Below are 17,331 nucleotides of genomic sequence, written 5' to 3'. Positions count from 1 at the left end.
GGCTCCATACCCCATTTCATGAAATTCTTGAGGTGCTGGGACTGTTTAGAGAAGAGAGGCCAAGAAAAAGGTGTCATACTAAATAATAAATGGTCTAGAAGATGAGGATAAAGCATTTCTATTCCCCTTAGCTCATAATTCAAAAACAAGAGAACATTCAGTACGGTATACAATTAACCTGTGGAACTTACTAACACAATATTACTCAGAGTTTAGAATAATTCTGAATGGACATTTATGCAAATAATATCATCTGCAGCCATATTATTTAAGATACAGATTTATAAAGGATATAAAACCTCATGCTGCACATTAGAACTCAGCCACATTTCTTGTGGGGTCAGGAAGAAACTTCCCCTGTGGGCAGATTATTCCATAACTGTCCAGCATGGGGTTACTTGAATATAAGAATACCCATACTGGGTCAGACCAATGGTCCATCTAATCCAGTATTCTGTCTTCTGACAGTGACCAGTACTTGCACCTCCCTCTGAAGCATCTAGTACTGCCCAAATGAATCTGGTCAGGTCCGGTCTGATCCAATCTGGCTATTTCTATGTTCCCACTGGATAGGAAATGATGCCCTAAAGGTGACAGCTCCATGTCCCCTACTTTGAATCTCAAAACTCAACATACCTGGTATCTCTGTTGTGTTTACACTGGCAGTCGGAACTAGAAAACAAAGGATTTGTGAATTTTGGATTATTTGCTATTTTCTAAAATAGACAGTGAAAAACAGGGGCCCTTAAGTGTAAAGGAGGGAGCACGGGGAATGTCTTACCCAAGGGACAGCAGCTCCTTTAACAAAGCAGTATCCTTTGCCCCACTAATGCCCTGTGGTATGGGCACTGGTACCCCCAGAGGTGGGGCAAAAGGGAGCTCACATTCCTTCTAATAGTGCAGTTCCTCTCCACCCTTGATCAAACCTTGCCTTGGGGTGTCAGCCTTAGGTACCGACCCAGAGACAGGCCAGAAGGGAGATCAGGTTAATGTCTCCTTCACAAGAGAGACATCATTTATATTAATAAAGCAGTTGTACGCACCTTGTTCATCTGCTACTATGCCCTCAGTATCAGGCAGACCTGTTGACAAAAAACAAGTGTGTAAAGGAAGTGGAATTTCTGGAGAGTTACAGCTGGAGTTAGGGGCAATGGAGAAAGTTGGACTCTGCGTGTGAGGTGAAGGGGATCTCTAGTGGTGATACAGCTGGGAGTAGGGAAAGGAAGGCCCCGAGTGGTCCCACTATTGTCGGAAGAATGAACTTACCAAAGTCATCAGTGACAGGTTCTATGTCAGGCACAACTGGAAAAAAGAGAGAATTATCTGAAAGATCCTGCTTTGAGTTTTTGGTCCTCCCACCCCAGCTTTGCCAATGCTCCTTAGTCCTGCCCTACAGCCCCCCTGCTATTCCAGTGCTGGGCTCCCCACCCCGCTCTGCCAATGCCCCTCAGTCCTGCCCTGCAGCCCCCCTGCTATTCCAGTGCTGGGCTCCCCACACAGCTCTGCCAGTGCCCCTCAGTCCTGCCCTGCAGCCCCCCTGCTATTCCAGCCCTGGGCACCCCATACAGCTCTGCCAATGCCCCTCAGTCCTGCCCTGCAGCCCCCCTGCTATTCCAGCCCTTAAGTCTCTCTGTATGCTGATTTTTGTAATGATGAGCCCCAAAAAGGACTAAGTTTAGCCCCAGTAAAAGTCCTTCCAGTTGTGCCCTTAAGTCCCATTTGAACCTGACTCACTGATGGCAAAAAGCTGAAGCCTGCATTCCCCTTCTGACCTGCATCACCACTAATTCACATGCAACATAGACCCTCTATCTATCCGACGTTCTCTCTGTGGCTGTGTCTACACTACGAGTTAGGGGTACAATTCCCAGCTGGCATGCACGTAGCCCTTCTGAGGATGTGTCCAGGGGTTTCGGGTAGGTTTGTACTTGGCATGGCGAAGCTGTGCGGCCCCTGCCCATACTACCATGCCTATGCTACTATTTGCACTAGCTCTCATCAAGCTCATGCAAGTACGTGTACACAAGCTGGTGATCACACTCCTGGCCTGTAGTGTAGACATAGCCTGATTCTCAATCTTTCTCCACAAAAACAACAAGGAGTCCGATGGCACATTGAAGACTAACAGATTTATTTGGGCATAAGGTTTCGCAGGTAAAAAACCCACTTCTTCAGATAATATAATATAGTGTATAAGATTTGTATATTGTATAGTGTATAATAATGCCTGCATCTGTAATTTTCACTCCATGCATCTGAAGAAGTGGGTTTTTTACCCACGAAAGCTTATGCTCAAATAAATCTGTTAGTCTTTAAGGTGCCAACAGACTCCTTGTTGTTTTTGTAGATACAGACTCACACGGCTGCCCCCTGATACTTGACACCATGCAAGGCACTAATCTTTCTCCAGCATTTCTAAAGCATTCTTTGCCATGCTATCTAGGTGGTGTGAGCAGTGCTTAATTTGTAATGAAAGAGGCGCTGGGTCTCAAGCAATTTTTTTTATTTTCATAACTGACATGGCAAGCCCAGGGGTGCCGAGGCTATGAACTGCCATGCCTAGAGGTACCAGGGCTCAGCCCTGGTACAAATTAAGCCCTGGGTGTGAGGGGATAATCAGAAACAGTGAGATCCTTCTAGAAGAGACCATCAGTCTCCAGCCTGCTCTTCATTATATTATTATATAATTATTATTTATTCCAGCTGTGGGCTTTTCACTATGAATGTGCTGTAGCTTTTCTTCTGTTCCAGTACCTTGGGAAATGCTGCAGGGGGAGAGGTGGGTACTTCAGTGAGGCCCCAAGATGATCAGGGAGGGACTCTTCTTTGAATAGGCATTCCAGAGCCTGGGGCCTGCTCTCAAGGCTTTTCCTCTGGCTCTTATGAAGGTTTACACTTGGGCTTCGTTAACCATAGTGGGCCAGATGATTCTAGCTGCCATGATGAGCCCCTAAGATAGCGTGAGCCTATCCAGTAAATATACACACAGCACCTCTCCCCATCTCTATCCACCCCCTCCTGGGACTTGGGACTCTCACTGGTAAGCCTTGGATCTCATAGCAGTGTGTTTTGCATGCAAAAACTGAATTATTACTAATCTTGCTCTGACCACTCATCTTGGGAGAGAGGCATCCATATATCCCCTATCCTGGGCACTGATTTTTCTGCCTCCGTTGGCCTGGGATTGGCTAGAGACCACATCAGGGGGATATTCCTATAAGAATTAATAATATGTCCATCTCTGTTTACTTCTTTTCCCTTCACCCCCCTTTCAGCCTGCTTATTACTAGCCCTCCTCATTTTCCACATATCTGTCCCGTGGAGTACTCTAAAAGGGCCACTAGCTGTCAGCAAACATGCATGTAATTTGAGTCACAGTGCTGCCCAGATGTGTCAGTGAACCTCTCCAAATCCCCTGCTGTTTCACAGGAAGTCTCTTCCTCCCTGCAACCACCCCAGGAAGTTCAGCTCAGAGCCTGAGCTTCACATTTCACTGCTTCTTAAAATGCACCCATCCCCAGAGTATAAAGGTGCCCTGTGTACACAGGCTAGTTCAAGTATAAAACAGCCATTTCCTATAGACCAGGACACCTCCACCCCAAATTAACCTACCTGTGAGGAGTGCAGAGAGAACCCCAACAACAGCAGGGAACTCCAGGGTTGTATTGTAAAGGACATTGTAAAGGCACAGATGGGTCATCAACAAACCCCAGATCTAAACCCCTACTGAACTCTGGATCCAGATCCCAACTTCTCAGCTCTGGCCCATCTTGGGTGGCCAGACTGGAGAGAGAGATGTCGGAGGTTGAGGAGCTGCCCTGCCCCTCATTCCTGCAGCACTCACCTTTGGGATGGACAGCTAGGGAATTCCGGGTGAACAGGGTGGAACCTAGCCCATACTGCAGAGAGGTGTAAAGCTGGGCAAGTGGAGTGTGGGTATAATGTGCTCCCAATCCTGTGCCCTACGCAGACGTTTGGTGGCCACATTCTGCAAGAGTCACAGCTTCCAAGAAGCCTTTGAGAGTAGAATGTGTTGCAGGAGTGTAGCTGTGAGGTGACTAAGGGATGGCCGGCGAAGGCAAAGTCTGCCTCTGAGAGGAGAGGAGAGGAGAGGGCATAGTCATGTGGCACCTTATGTTTTCAAAGCACTATACAAACATTAACTCATTTATCCTCTCACCTCTCCTTGGAGGTAGGTAACTATCATAATCCCACTTTAGAGATGGGAAAACTGAGGCACAGAGAGATCATGTGACTTGCCCAAAAGTACACAATGAGTCAGTGGTAAAGCCAGGAATTGAATCCAGGTCTCCTGACATATAGTCCACTGTTCTCACCACTAGACCATGCTCTCCTTATATACCAAATGTTCCACACTTGGGTACCATTGAGATAGCAGTAAGGTTCCTCTAACTTCCCACTGTTAGAGAGTGACTCAGTGTTAAGTTGTCAGATCCCAGGATCCTCCTTGTCTCACAATCCTTTGCTATAAAGCATCAATTCACAAACAATCCCTGAGCACACAAAGAAATACATGCACTCAGAACCATAATAAATAATGAATTATTGAAGAACTCTAAAGTGCTTTGCAGATTGGTACATACAGAGCTTTTTTACTCAGCACTGAAACACAGCCATATCTCTGGTTCTTCCCTGCCTCTTGTCCTGCACATCCATGCCATGTCCATATCTTGGCGTTTCTTCCTCCATAACATCTTACGATCTAGTCTTTTCCCTCTGTCCACACAGCTAAAGTTCTCATCCAGGGCCTCATCTTCTCCCATCTTGATTTCGGCAATCTCTGGATCCCTGATATCCATACCAGCCCTCTCCAGTCCATTCATCCCAGCTGCAAAGAGCTTTGCTTGTCACTCTCACTACATCAGTCCCCTCTTCAGACCCCTCTACAGGCTCCTCCTTTTCCATCACATCAGGTTCACGTCCTCACCTTTAAAGGTCCTTCAGAATTCTACCTTCCCCTATTCATGTGGCTTTGTCTCTTACTGCATTGCCTCACCTTACTTTGCCAGTGATACCAACCTCAACCACCCATTTTAGGTGCTTCTCCCACAGACATTTTTGAGCTTTCTTCCAGGGTACTCCCTCCGCAGGGAATGCCCTTACCTAGCTATTCCATAAAGCCATGACCCTGTTCTCCTTCAAATTCCTCCTCGAGATCCACTTTTATCATGATGCTTACAGTAAATTGCTAAATAGTAGTGACTGGGCAGAGAGTCCATGGGGATTCCTGAGATTAATTTGTTTGTATCTCTGTGTGTGTATATACACACACACACACATATATCTACACACATCCTAATATCAAATCAGTGACTGAAAACCTGCTAATTTGTAACCACTGTCACTGTTATCCTTGTCCCTTGTCTTGGCTTAAATTATATTGAAAGTTCTTTGGGACAGTGACTGTCTCTTACTATGTGTGTGGGAATACACCTTATGCAATGAGATATCGATCCCGAATGGGGTCTTTGAGTGCTACCATAATACAAATGATTAATGCGTTACCTAGGGAGGTGGTAGAATCTCCTTCCTTAGAGGTTTTTAAGGTCAGGCTTGACAAAGCCCTGGCTGGGATGATTTAACTGGGAATTGGTCCTGCTTCGAGCAGGGGGTTGGACTAGATGACCTTCTGGGGTCCCTTCCAACCCTGATATTCTATGATTCTAATAACAACCACCATTTCTGGGGCAGAACATGACAGCTGTTTAACATTGCATAACTGCACTACACAACAGCTGAGGCCAGGAAGTGAAGAACTGAATAGCAGTGAGATAGAATATGATTATCCAGGACGTCAGGACCAACACACCTATCCCTGCACAAAGTACCATCAGATTTTTAACAGCCTTGAGTGATTGGTGTGCCTATTTTAGGCTACATACAAAGGAGAACACCTCCAAAATCTTAATACCCCCAGCACCATACTGGGGCATTGGGATTAGCACTTCTTACTGATTAACCAGTACCTTGGTTTTCTTTCAGGCCATGCGCATGTGCGCGCACAAACACACACACACAGCAGACAGCAAGACTTACTTGTTGGGGTTGAGATTACTTGACAGTTGACCATAGGTAGAAACCAGTCTGCAAAATAAGGTAGGAAAGGGGAGAGTGGGGAAAAGACAGAAGGGGGATTTCCATAAACTGGAGTCGATATAATTATAATTAATAATAAGACTGCCATGAACTAGCTAATGTATGTAGAGGATACCACTGCCCTCCACGGGATGGAATGAGAACTGCTCAACTCTAGTCTTAGGATCTATACTGCTAATAGATAAAGGAGATTGCCCTTTAGTTTAAGAAGTGTCAGAGCAAGAGCTCTACCATACATTTCGGAGTGGGCACAAGAGTAACAGCTGTGGAGGTGTAAGGGGCCACAGATTTGTTCCCAGACTTTGCATTTCCGCAGCACCTTTTGCAGACCTTGTTGCATTTTACAAACATTAGCAAATTAAGCTTCACAATCTCCCTCTGAGGTAGGTTGAGTATCACGCTCCCTATTGTATAGGAGAGGGAACTGAGGCACTAAGCGAGGAAGTGACTTACCTGAGGTCACAGAGCCAATCATTGGCACAGTAAGGAACAGAAGGCAGGTCTCCTGGTGCCCAGTCAACAGCTGTAACCACCAGACTATCTTTCCCCTCTGTTATGGAGCACCACACATTCCCTGACAATAGGCTAGAAGATCATATTATAAGGTGAGAAAAAGGGATAGGCAGAGAGCAATGGATGCCACCTGTGCACTCAGTGTAACAGAGGAGGAATAGAAACTGAGATACACCGTTCACTTTCAAAATGCCAGTGGCAAGAGAGCTGCTTCTTTAGGCAGCTCGAAACAGGTAAAAGTTTTCTGCTAAACAAGGGAGGAGGAAAACATCTGCATAACTGGGGGGAGGGGGGAGAACTGGTAGGAAAAGGCTGGTGATACAGGGTAGTGCAGAACAAATTAGAACTAGGACAGATGTAGGAATGATCCACTGTATAGTATACCCCACTGGCCCTGTCAAACTGTGCCCTATACACTATGCCCTTGAGCTTTCTACCCTCATTCCATCAGAGTTACCACTGAAGTTACTGGGAGCTTTGTGTGAGTAAGGACTACAGGACTGGGGATTGAAAGCCCTATTTATCTCTTACTTCAGTAATAGTTACTTGTATCCTGCAGAGGGAGAATTGGGCCCGTGGGCATAATCCTACTCTGCCGCATTTCAAGAGTTTTCTCAGGACCCTCTGTGTCCTGTCCCAGTGGAGTCCCCAGCAATGACTGTGCAGCTGGCCACCTTCAATGGCCATTGATCCAGGAAGTGCCAGGTATTACACACATCACCCAGGTACAATAACCCACTGCTTCTCAAAGCTGTTCCTACTCTGGCCCATCTCTTAATGGTAACATACAAAGTGGGGGGAAATGGGCTTGTGCCCCTTTTTCTCTCTTTGTGATGCAGAAGGAAAGTCTGACATGCTGAACATTTTATAAAGTCTGCTTATTTTCTACATTAGAAATTCACTTCTTGTCTAGCCTTTCCTCTCCAGAAGACTAAGGACAACTAGAAAATTGGTCTGATTATAAAATCTAAGCATTATAAAATCCAAGAGGGAGAGGGATTTCTTTTAGGCTGTTTAATTTGTTTGCTTGTATTAACACCTACTTAATTCAAACTCGTGACAAACACTTAGGAGGAAAGCACTCATTGTTAAAGATGTGGCACCCTCCCCCCTTACTTAGGAGGGTGAAAAAGCCGCACTCCAGTTATCTAAATCTCCAACTAACCTTCAACAAAACAAAATGACCAACCTGGACATTCCTGATATTTCTAAGGGCCTGTCTACACTTGAAATGCTCCAGTGGCACTTGCTGTATTGGTGCTGCTGTAGCACTTCAGTGTAAACGCTACCTAACTGGACAGGAGAGGTTATCTCACTGGCATTGGTTATGCACCTCTCTCAGAGGCAGTGGCTAGGTCAGTGGAAGAATTCCGTCAACCTAGTGCTGTCTACAACCGGGGTTGGGTCAGCTTAACTACACCACTCGGGGTGTGGATTTTTCACCCCTCTGAGCAATGTAGCTAGGTCAACCTAACTTCTTAGCGTCGACCTGGCCTGGGGTAAAAAACAAGGAGGAGAAAACCCTTTCAAGCCTTGTTTGTGCATCAGAAAAACACCAAAAAGGACACAACCTCTTTTTCTTTTTACTTTGTAGGTCACCTTTAAGATCAAGATTGTGCCAGGGCTGCCTCTCCTCCCTGCTCTGTGAGTCACCAGCTCACATTTGCTCTGTGATAGCTAAAGTACTTGCTTATGGGAAAAAGTACTATTAGGAACAGAAACATGCCAGATCCAAACAGCTACTGAATAATGGGGATGTCCCTCTCTGGATCCAAACATTTCAACACAGGCTGATCTCTAATGATGGGAGAATGGAATAAACTTGCTTTAATGTGAAGGGTGCAACTGTCAGGCTATATCCCCTATTCGATACCTATCCCCTGGTTCTCTCTCTCCTTGGGTAGAGCACTCGCTATCCATTAAGATGGAATCATTCCTCATTCTCTTCTCCACTCTCTCCAGCTTACTCTTCAGTTTTGTGCTGCCTTCTCCAATTTTGGTGTCATCTGCAAATTTAATCCCACTTGAATTTATGACAAAGAAACTCAGAGCACAGACAGACATGAAGCAGCAGGTGGAGAGAAGCTTGGAATCCTGAGCTTAATTGGTCAGAAAAGCCTCTGGAAAGCCAGTGAGGCCAGGAATGGGGAACAACCAGCAGAAAGCATCCGTGCTTGAAGACTGATAGATGTTTTTCACCACTGTGACGGAACAAGTTCCATGGACCAGCTGGACATGCTCTGCATACCCGATCTGAGACGCTGCCCCAGGCAGTGTCTGGGAGACCAGGGTTCCAACAATCTGCTGCCCCCCATCATATCCAGCTGAGAATACATTGTGCTCCCCACTGAGCACATACGACAGCTACACCTTTTCCTAACCGTTGGTCCTAAGCCACCTCTCACATACATCTATGTCACGCCTGTGTAACTCATTGACTGCAAGGAGCCCCTCTTGATTTACACCAGTGTGAGAGGAGGATCATAATATTTAGAGGAGCTGTTCACTGACTCCTCCATCTCTGTCTGGCCACTCCAACCTGTTTCCGTTCATCCCACCAACCAGGCAGAACCAAGCAAAATGGCAACTATGGTTGGTAGGGGAACAATCTGCATACATGCATTTCCCCTCTGCTCAGACTCCCTGAACCTCTCTCTGCTCCTATCCATGCTACTTAGGAGAAGGAGAATATATGGGCACTGATCACTGCTTCTCAAACTTCCCTCCAGCATTCTCTCCATCCTCTCCTGCACTCTCTCTCCCCTTTTTCTTCCCCTGTCACTCTCCATCTGTGTGTGTGTGTGTGTCCTTCCCGTCTTGTCACTGAACAGTGGTCTCTGTGTGAGCCTCCACGTGGCAAAGAAAGGGGAGAGAGCCCTGATGTGGCTTCCATGGGGCGGTGACTCACCAGCTGGGAGGACAGAGAGGGCTATGATGCACAGCAGTGCACGGGCTCCAAAAGTCATCATTCCTACAAAGCGAAAGAGAGAGGGGTCAGATGAGAGTCTGGCACAAACGGCACCAGGAACAGGGAGACCTTCCCCCTGCAGGCCAGACACTGTCCTCACCCACTGACTGCAAATCCCTCTCCCAGACACACTCCTTCTCCTCATCCTCTCTCCCTCCATCTATCTCCCTCCTGCTCTGTCACTGCCATTCTCCAGCTCCTTTCCCAGACATTTTGGATTGGAGATAGCATCCTGTCTGCCTTCTTTCTTTCTCCTTCCACCTCCCCTCTCATTTCATTTTCTCTCTCCCTCCATTCGTTCTCTCTCCCCATCCATCCACCCCAAATATTCATCCCCCTCCCTCTCTTTTTCTCACCCATTTGCTCATGTTATTGCCTGGAACCCTTAGAAAAGTTTCCCATCATTATCTCCCTCCTCCCCCTTCTCTCGGGAACTTATTCTTTGGGGTGTTGGGGAAAGGGATAGAGTCTCCTTCACTCACTGTTGTCCACGATCTCCACTCTCTTCGGCTGCAGACGCTGTCTCTTCCCCCTTTGGCTGGTCCTCTACTTTGGCTGGAGTGTGAGGCACACACAGCCACTCCCAGAAAACGTTCCACTTTTGGTCGTCTTCAAAATACGATTTTAGAAGAAAACAGAGAGAAGTAGCAGGATTTGGTGGTATAATGCGGATGGAATGAGAGGAAGGGGGGGGGTGAGGAGAAACAGCCCACACCCTCATTCCAATTTATTATGATCCAAAGAGAGCCAGCTCCTCCCGTTCCCTCTGGATGGGCCAGTGCCAGGGATGGATTCCCAGTATCTATGTCATACACGTGTGTCCTGTTTCACTCTGCCATCCAGTGCAGAAACCCTCTCTCCCTCCCACCTTCTCTCTCCTAGGTCTCCCCCCTTCTCTTTCACTCCCTCCTCTCTCACACTTTTTCCCCCGTCACTCAGCCATTTGCTCTTACCCCATTGCTTTAGGTTATGGCTACACTTTAAGCTCTCTAATGCAGGCGTTCTCAAACTTCATTGTACTGTGACCCCTTTCTGACAACAAAAATTATGACACGACCCCAGGACGGGGGACCGAAGCCTGAGATCTGATGGCCTGGGTGGGGGGACCGAAGCCTGAGATCAGCTCGCGATCCGCCGGCCTGGGCAGGGAGCCAAAGATGAAGCCTGAGCCCCACTGCCCCAGGCTTGGGGGGGCCAAAGCTGACTCCCAAGGGTTTCAGCCCTGGGTGCGAGGGCTGAAGCCCAAGCCATGGCACCCGGGGCTGAAGCCCTTGAGCTTCAACCCTGGGCACTGGGGCTCAGACTTTGGCTTCAGCCCCAGGCCCCAGCAAGTCTAACACCAGCCCTGGTGACTCCATTAAAATGGGAGCATGACCCACTTTGGGGTCCTGACCTACAGTTTGAGAACCGCTGCTCTAATGTAACCGCTCTAAGCCGACAAGAAAGAGCTCCCCCATCAGCTTAAACTACTCCAGCCCTGCAAGTGGAGGTAGCTATGTTGGCGGGAGAAGCTCTCCTGCAGACGTAGCACTGTCTTACACCAATCCTTAGGTCGGTGTAACTTACGTTGCTTAAGGGGGTGGCTTTTTCACACCCCCAAACGACATAAGTTATATCGCAGTAAGTGTAAACATAGCCTTAGTCCCTTTCTCCCCCACCCTATCTTCCTGCTATTCTCTCATGCATTGAAGCACTGCCAAGACTCACCTGGATTTCCCTAACAACTGTTTAACTTTTATTAAAACTCCAGAGCTTAGAAATCGTAAGAGTCATTCTCCCTATGCTAAAGGAATGCACGCTTCTCACTACCTGTCCATAAACTGCTCTGCTCTGTCACCGGACAAATTAATGAAAAAGCACGGGTGTGGCTGCAACACCGTACCTGCTGTTATCTGCTCCCAGGCACTCCTAGGTAACAGGAAGCACCAGGGCCCTGGGTTATAATTCGACCACCTGCCAAATTCTCAGAGTTGATTTACTAGTGTCGAACAAATCCCTGTAGAAAGCATATTGTTTCTCTCTCTCTCTCTCCATTTTCCTGTTACTCTCTCTCTCTCTCTCTCTCTCTCTGTCACTCTCAGAGGATTGTTGGAGCGAGGCTGAGAGTGGCAGTGGCGGATTAGCCACTGGACCGATGGGGCCCTGGCCAATTGGGAGGCCCTGGAAAAAAATCTGCCACCGGGTGGTGGAAGCCCGGAAGCCCTGGCAGAGATGCTTGGCGGGTGAAGCAGGGGAAGCCCCAACACCTCAACCCAGGTAGCAGCACTGGGAGGGGCAGAGGGAAGCCTCCATTCCCTGACCCTATTCCTGGCATAAGCGCCAGGAGGCATGGGGGAAGCCCCTACGGCCTGACCCCAGCTGCGGCCCTGGGACTGGAGGCACTCTTGCTTCCTGCCACAGCCTCAGGGCTGGGGGAGCTGTCACTTCCTGCTGCGGCCCTGGGGCCTTGGCATGGGAAACAGAGCTTCTCCGGTCTAGGATGGGCAGAAAGGAGCAAATGGATTGCCAGCCACAGTGTGTGTTTAAGGGGGAGTGTGTGGAACAGGGAGGGGGCCTCAGGTGGAAGGAGCGGAACAGGGTGAGGCCATGGGCGGGGCTGCAGGTGGAAGGGGTGGAATGGGGGTGGGACCGCAGGCAGAAGGGCTGGGGGGGGGCCCCTCCACTTGTTCTGGCCCAGGCCCCACAAAACCTTAATCCGCCTCTGGAGAGTGGGTGTGCTTTGCTGTTCTTTCTGCTTGGGATATGGAGCTTTGGTTTTTGTGTTTTAGTTTTGGAGTTTGGGATTTAATTTCAGGACTTCGTTTGTTTTAGTAGGCTTTTGTCTGCTCTCTGGACTGGGGGGACAGAGACCTCAGTTTGTTGCAGATTCTGAGGGTTTAACGCAGAGGTGGGCAAACTACGGCCCACGGGACCGTCCTGCCTGGCCCTTGAGCTCCTGGTTGGGGAGGCTAGCCCACAGCCCCTTCCCTACTGTCCCCCCTCCCCTGCAGCCTAAGCTTGCCCTGCAGACAGCGCGGCTGGCTCCGTCCGGGCAGCAGCGTGTGAGCTGCATGGTAAGGGGGGCAGGGGGTTAAATAAGGGGTAGGGGGTCCCGAGGGATGGTCAGGGCACAGGGATTGGGGGGTGGGGGTTGGATGGGTCGGAAGTTCTGAGGGGGGCAGTCAGGGGGCGGAAAGTGGGAGAGGGTGAATAGGGGGAAGGGCCAGGCTATTTAGGGGGAGGCACAGCCTTCTCTACCTGGCCCTCCATGCAGTTTCGCACCCCAAAATGTGGCTCTCGGGCCAAAAAGTATGCCCACCCCTGGTTTAACACATGGCCCTGGGTTGTGGATTTTGCCTCCAGTCTCTGCCTCTGGGGGGGAATGTGTTCTAGCTGTGGGGAAGGTGATTGGGTTTAAAAATGTGATGTACACCTTCCACATGAGTAAGGGGGTTGTTGTGTTTGTTGTCCCGCTTAGCCTTGTTGAGCAGGTGGTTGTGGAGGGGATTGTTGTGCGAGGTGTTTTTGTTCCTGTTTTGCTGCTCCCAACACCTGCTGTTAAAGTCACTGTCTCTAATGTTCCTCCTTTTTTAGGAAATAAGCAGTTGGCTAGAGACCTGGCTAGTTATGGTAAGATCACTCGCCCTATCAGGAGAATTAATTTGGGCTGAAAAGCCCCAGAGGTTCGGCATGTCTTGTGCTTTCATAGGCAGGTAAAAGAGCAAACTATCCCACTGCGTAGAATAGATAGGACGTATGGCAAGAGACCACCCTGGTTTAACCAGCAGATCTTCAATGATCTGAAACTCAAAAAAGAGTCCTACAAAAAGTGGAAACTAGGTCAAATTACATAGGATGAATATAAAAAAACCCACAAGCATGTAGGGACAAAATTCGAGAGGCCAAGGCACAAAAAGAGATTACATTCACTGGAGACATAAAGGGTAACAAGAAAACATTCTACAAATACATTATAAGCAAAAGGAAGACCAAGAACAGGGTCGGACTGTTGTGTATTTGCTTGTCGTGGTAATAGAATCTTGTGTTGCTATGGCAACTGAGTTAGATTATTAGGGGATAGCCCAGCCCGTTTTGGCTGGTGTTTGGTTAGTTCAGTGAGTGGCAATAAATGACTGCTTTTAAGGTTTACAGCTCTCTCTGTCTCCAGTGATTTCTTCCTAAAACTGTTGCCCCCAAGGATATAACACAGACCATTACTCAGTGAGGGGGGAAAAACAATAACAGAAAATGTGGAAATGGCAGAAGTGCTAAATGACTTTTTTGTTTCTGTTTTCATCAACCAGTTTAGTAGCAATTGAACATCTAACTTAATGAATACCAGTGAAAATGATGTAGGATCAGAAGCCAAAATAAGGAAAGAACACATTAAAAATTACTTAGACAAGTTAGATGTCTTCTTATCGGCAGAGCCTCATGAAATATATCCTAGAATCACAGTTGCTAACTTTCACATGGTAAATAAGCACCCCGACTCACAATGAGCCAAAAATCAAGCTAATCCCATTTCAAAACAAGGCCAAAACAAGCCAATCTCTAAAAACCCCAACACTGTATGTGACTAGATCCCCCCCAGCATGCAGTCTGGGACTGTGCTGGGCCCGCTGTGCACCCCTGACTCTCTAAACCATTGCCCCGCTTGCCCCCCTTACCCCTGCTTGCCGGGAGCTGATAAAAAAAAAAAAAGAAGGAACAAGCTACAAGCCAAAAATTTGCCAACAAGAAACTCACAAGCCAATTAGGCCAAAAACAAGCTCAATTTCCATGGTGGGTTTTTTTTGCGCGCGCGCGTTTGGCATGTCTCTCTAGAATACTGAAGGAGCTGACTGAGGAGATATCAGAGCCATTAGTTATTATCTTTGAAAAGTCATGGAAGATGGGAGAGATTTCCGAGGACTTGAAAAGGGCAAATAGAGTGCTAATCTATAAAAAGGCAAATAAAGACAATCCGGGGAATTACAGACCGGTCAGTTTAACTTCAGTATCTGGAAAGATAATAGAGCAAATAATTAAGCAATCAATTTGCAGACACTTAGATGATAATAAGGTGATAAGTAACAGTCAGCGTGGATTTGTCAAGAACAAATCATGTCAAATCAATCTAACAGCTTTCTTTGACAGGGTAACAAGTCTTGTGGATGGGGGGGAAGTAGTAGATGTGGTATATCTTGACTCTAGTAAGGCTTTTGATACTGTCTTGCATGACCTTCCCATAAACAAACTAGGGAAGTACAACCTAGATGGAGCTATTATAAGGTGGGTGCTTAACTGGTTGGAAAACTGTTCCCAGAGAGTAGTTATCAGTGGTTCACAATCAAGCTAGAAGGGCATATCAAATGGGGTCTACAGGAATCAGTTCTGGGTCTGGTTCTGTTCAATAACTTCATCAATGATTTAGAAAATGGCATACAGAACAAATTTATAAAGTTTGCGGACACTACCAAGCTGGGAGGGGTTGCAAGAGCTTTGGAGGATAGGATTAAAATTCAAAATAATGTGGACAAATTGGAGAAATGGTCTGAAGTAAACAGGATGAAATTCAATAAAGACAAATGCAAAGTACTCCACTTAGGAAGGAACAATCAGTTGCACATACACAAAACGGGAAATGACTGCTTAGGAAGGAGTACTGCGGAAAACGATCTAGGGGCTACAGTGGATCACAAGCTAAATATGAGTCAACAGTTTACCACTGTTGCAAAAAAAGCAAAGATCATTCTGGGATGTTGTGGTGAGGCGGTGCCCCACCCCCAGGCCAGATTGGGCTACAGAAGGCCAGAGCAGCTGCGCAGACAGGCAGCCAATCAGAGAGGGTCTGCGGGGAGCCAATCAGGGCTGAGCAAGAGGCAGCCCATCAGGGCCAGGCTAGGCCCTATTTAAAGGCTGCCAGGGCAGAGGCAGGCAGTCTTTCCCAGACCTTCAAGGGAGAAGGTCTGTCTCCTGAGTGAAGCAGCCCAGCCCAGCCCAGCCCAGCCTTGGGGGAGCTGAGGAGAGATGCAGTCCAATACCTGCCAGGCTGCAGGCCCTGATAGAAGGGCCCACAAGGGGGCTGAAGGGGAAGCAGCCCAGAGAGAAGTGGACAAGGGGAGCAAAGGAGGGCAGGGAGGCTGCTGTTAGAGGGTCCCTGGGCTGGGACCCAGAGTAAAAGGTGGGCCTGGGTCCTCCCTTCCCCCTTGTACTACACCTGGCCATTAGGCATGGCCACAGCAGACTGCATCTGACCCCTGATAGAAGGGGTTACATTTTGGGGAGGTGGTTGGCCACTGCAGCTGGGGTGAAGAGAAAAGACTGCTGTTAACCACCCCACCCCGGGAAGGGGGTGAGTGTGGACTAGGGGGCACTGCTGGAGGGCAGTGTCCTGAAGAGAACACTGAGAGAAGGGAGCAAAGCGGGTCCGGGTGCTAACAGGGTGAGAGATGGACCGGATGCTGCCAGTGGAAGGCGCTCCACATGGACTGAGCTAATTCCCAGAGTTACCAACAGGAGGCACTGTGGGGGTGAGTCCCAACCCTGTCACAGCTGTATTAGCAAGAGTGTTGTAAGCAAGACACAAGAAGTAATTCTTCTGCTCTACTCTGTACTGATTAGGCCTCAACTGGAATATTGTGCTCAGTTCTGAGCACCACATTTCAGGAAAGATGTGGACAAATTGGAGAAAATCCATAGAAGAGCAACAAAAATTATTAAAGGTCTAGAAATTATGATCTATGAGGGAAGATGGAAAAATCTGGGTTTTAGTCTGGAGAAGACTGAGATAGTTTGATAGTTTTCAAGTACATAAAAGGTTGTTACAAGGAGGAGGAAGAAAAATTGTTCTCGTTAACTTCTGAGGATAGGACAAGAAGCAATGGGCTTAAATTGCAGCCAGGGAGGTTTAGGTTGGACATTAGGAAAAACTTCCTAACTGTCAGGGTAGTTAAGCACTGGAATAAATTGTCTAGGCAGGCTGTGGAATCTCCATCATTGGAGATTTTTAAGAGCAGGTCCCTTCCAGTTCTATGATTCTATGTTAAAAAATGCTTCCAAAGTTTTAAAGGTTTCCCTGAAGTATAGGATTGGGAAGTGTGACTACATATGTGTTTGTTGCCACTGAGGACATGACCTGTTTTCATTGTGGGGAGTCTGTGATTGGTTGTATAAACCCCACACCACGGAACCAAGAGTTAACAAGCAGCTTTGGCCCAGAAGATCATGCTCAGCCGCACCTGCTGGGCATGCTCATGATGGAGGCAGAGCTCAAAGGGGGGTGACCCAGCTCAGGCAGAGCAGGGGTGCAGTCCTGTGCTCGTAGTTCCTGCAGAGAGACCACAGGAGCTCCACACCACCAGGACCAGCCCTGCTGCAGAGCCACCAAAGGTCCCTATGGAGACCAGGGCCAGGAGGCCACAACTGAAGAAGAGCCTCCAGATCACAGTCAATGAGAACACACCCCTCTTCCGTGAGTTCATAAGCCAACCCTTGTTGTGGCTTTGAAGGGGGCTGAGGATGTGGTAGGAAACGACCCAGGGACCAGGCTTGATGAGTGAGGGGTGTCTGCACACTAGGCTGCAGATCCAACTGACCAGTCACAGGGCCCTAGGTTGCACTTGCTGAAGTAGGAGGGCCTGGGTTCCCCTACCACCAGCCTTAGACTCTCGACACTAGGCATTACCGCTGGGGATTGAACACCAAAGACCTGGACAACTGGTGGTGAACATGGGCATCGACTCAGTTCCGATAAGAGGATGGTGCACCTA

General features: G+C 48.0%; 1 protein-coding gene across 3 annotated transcripts in view; it reads right to left on the bottom strand.

Moving 5' to 3' along the window:
• Positions 1-17,331, bottom strand: part of MFAP5 (microfibril associated protein 5) — a 44,356-nt gene that overhangs the window by 8,173 nt on the left and 18,852 nt on the right. For all 3 annotated transcript variants that reach the window (XM_073313684.2, XM_078849045.1, XM_073313675.2), the window contains exons 2-7: positions 10,081-10,207; positions 9,539-9,601; positions 6,058-6,105; positions 1,267-1,302; positions 1,044-1,082; positions 637-672 (exon numbers count right to left, since the gene is read on the bottom strand). In XM_073313684.2, coding sequence (XP_073169785.2) covers positions 637-672; positions 1,044-1,082; positions 1,267-1,302; positions 6,058-6,105; positions 9,539-9,599 — 220 coding nt within the window. In that variant the 5' untranslated portion in view covers positions 9,600-9,601; positions 10,081-10,207. The remainder of the gene's footprint in view (positions 1-636; positions 673-1,043; positions 1,083-1,266; positions 1,303-6,057; positions 6,106-9,538; positions 9,602-10,080; positions 10,208-17,331) is intronic.

Source organism: Lepidochelys kempii, chromosome 1 (assembly GCF_965140285.1).
Source record: "Lepidochelys kempii isolate rLepKem1 chromosome 1, rLepKem1.hap1, whole genome shotgun sequence".
Classification (NCBI taxonomy): Eukaryota; Metazoa; Chordata; order Testudines; family Cheloniidae; genus Lepidochelys; species Lepidochelys kempii.
Note: the sequence above shows the minus strand (reverse complement) of the source record. Positions and strands in the feature narration are given on the sequence as shown.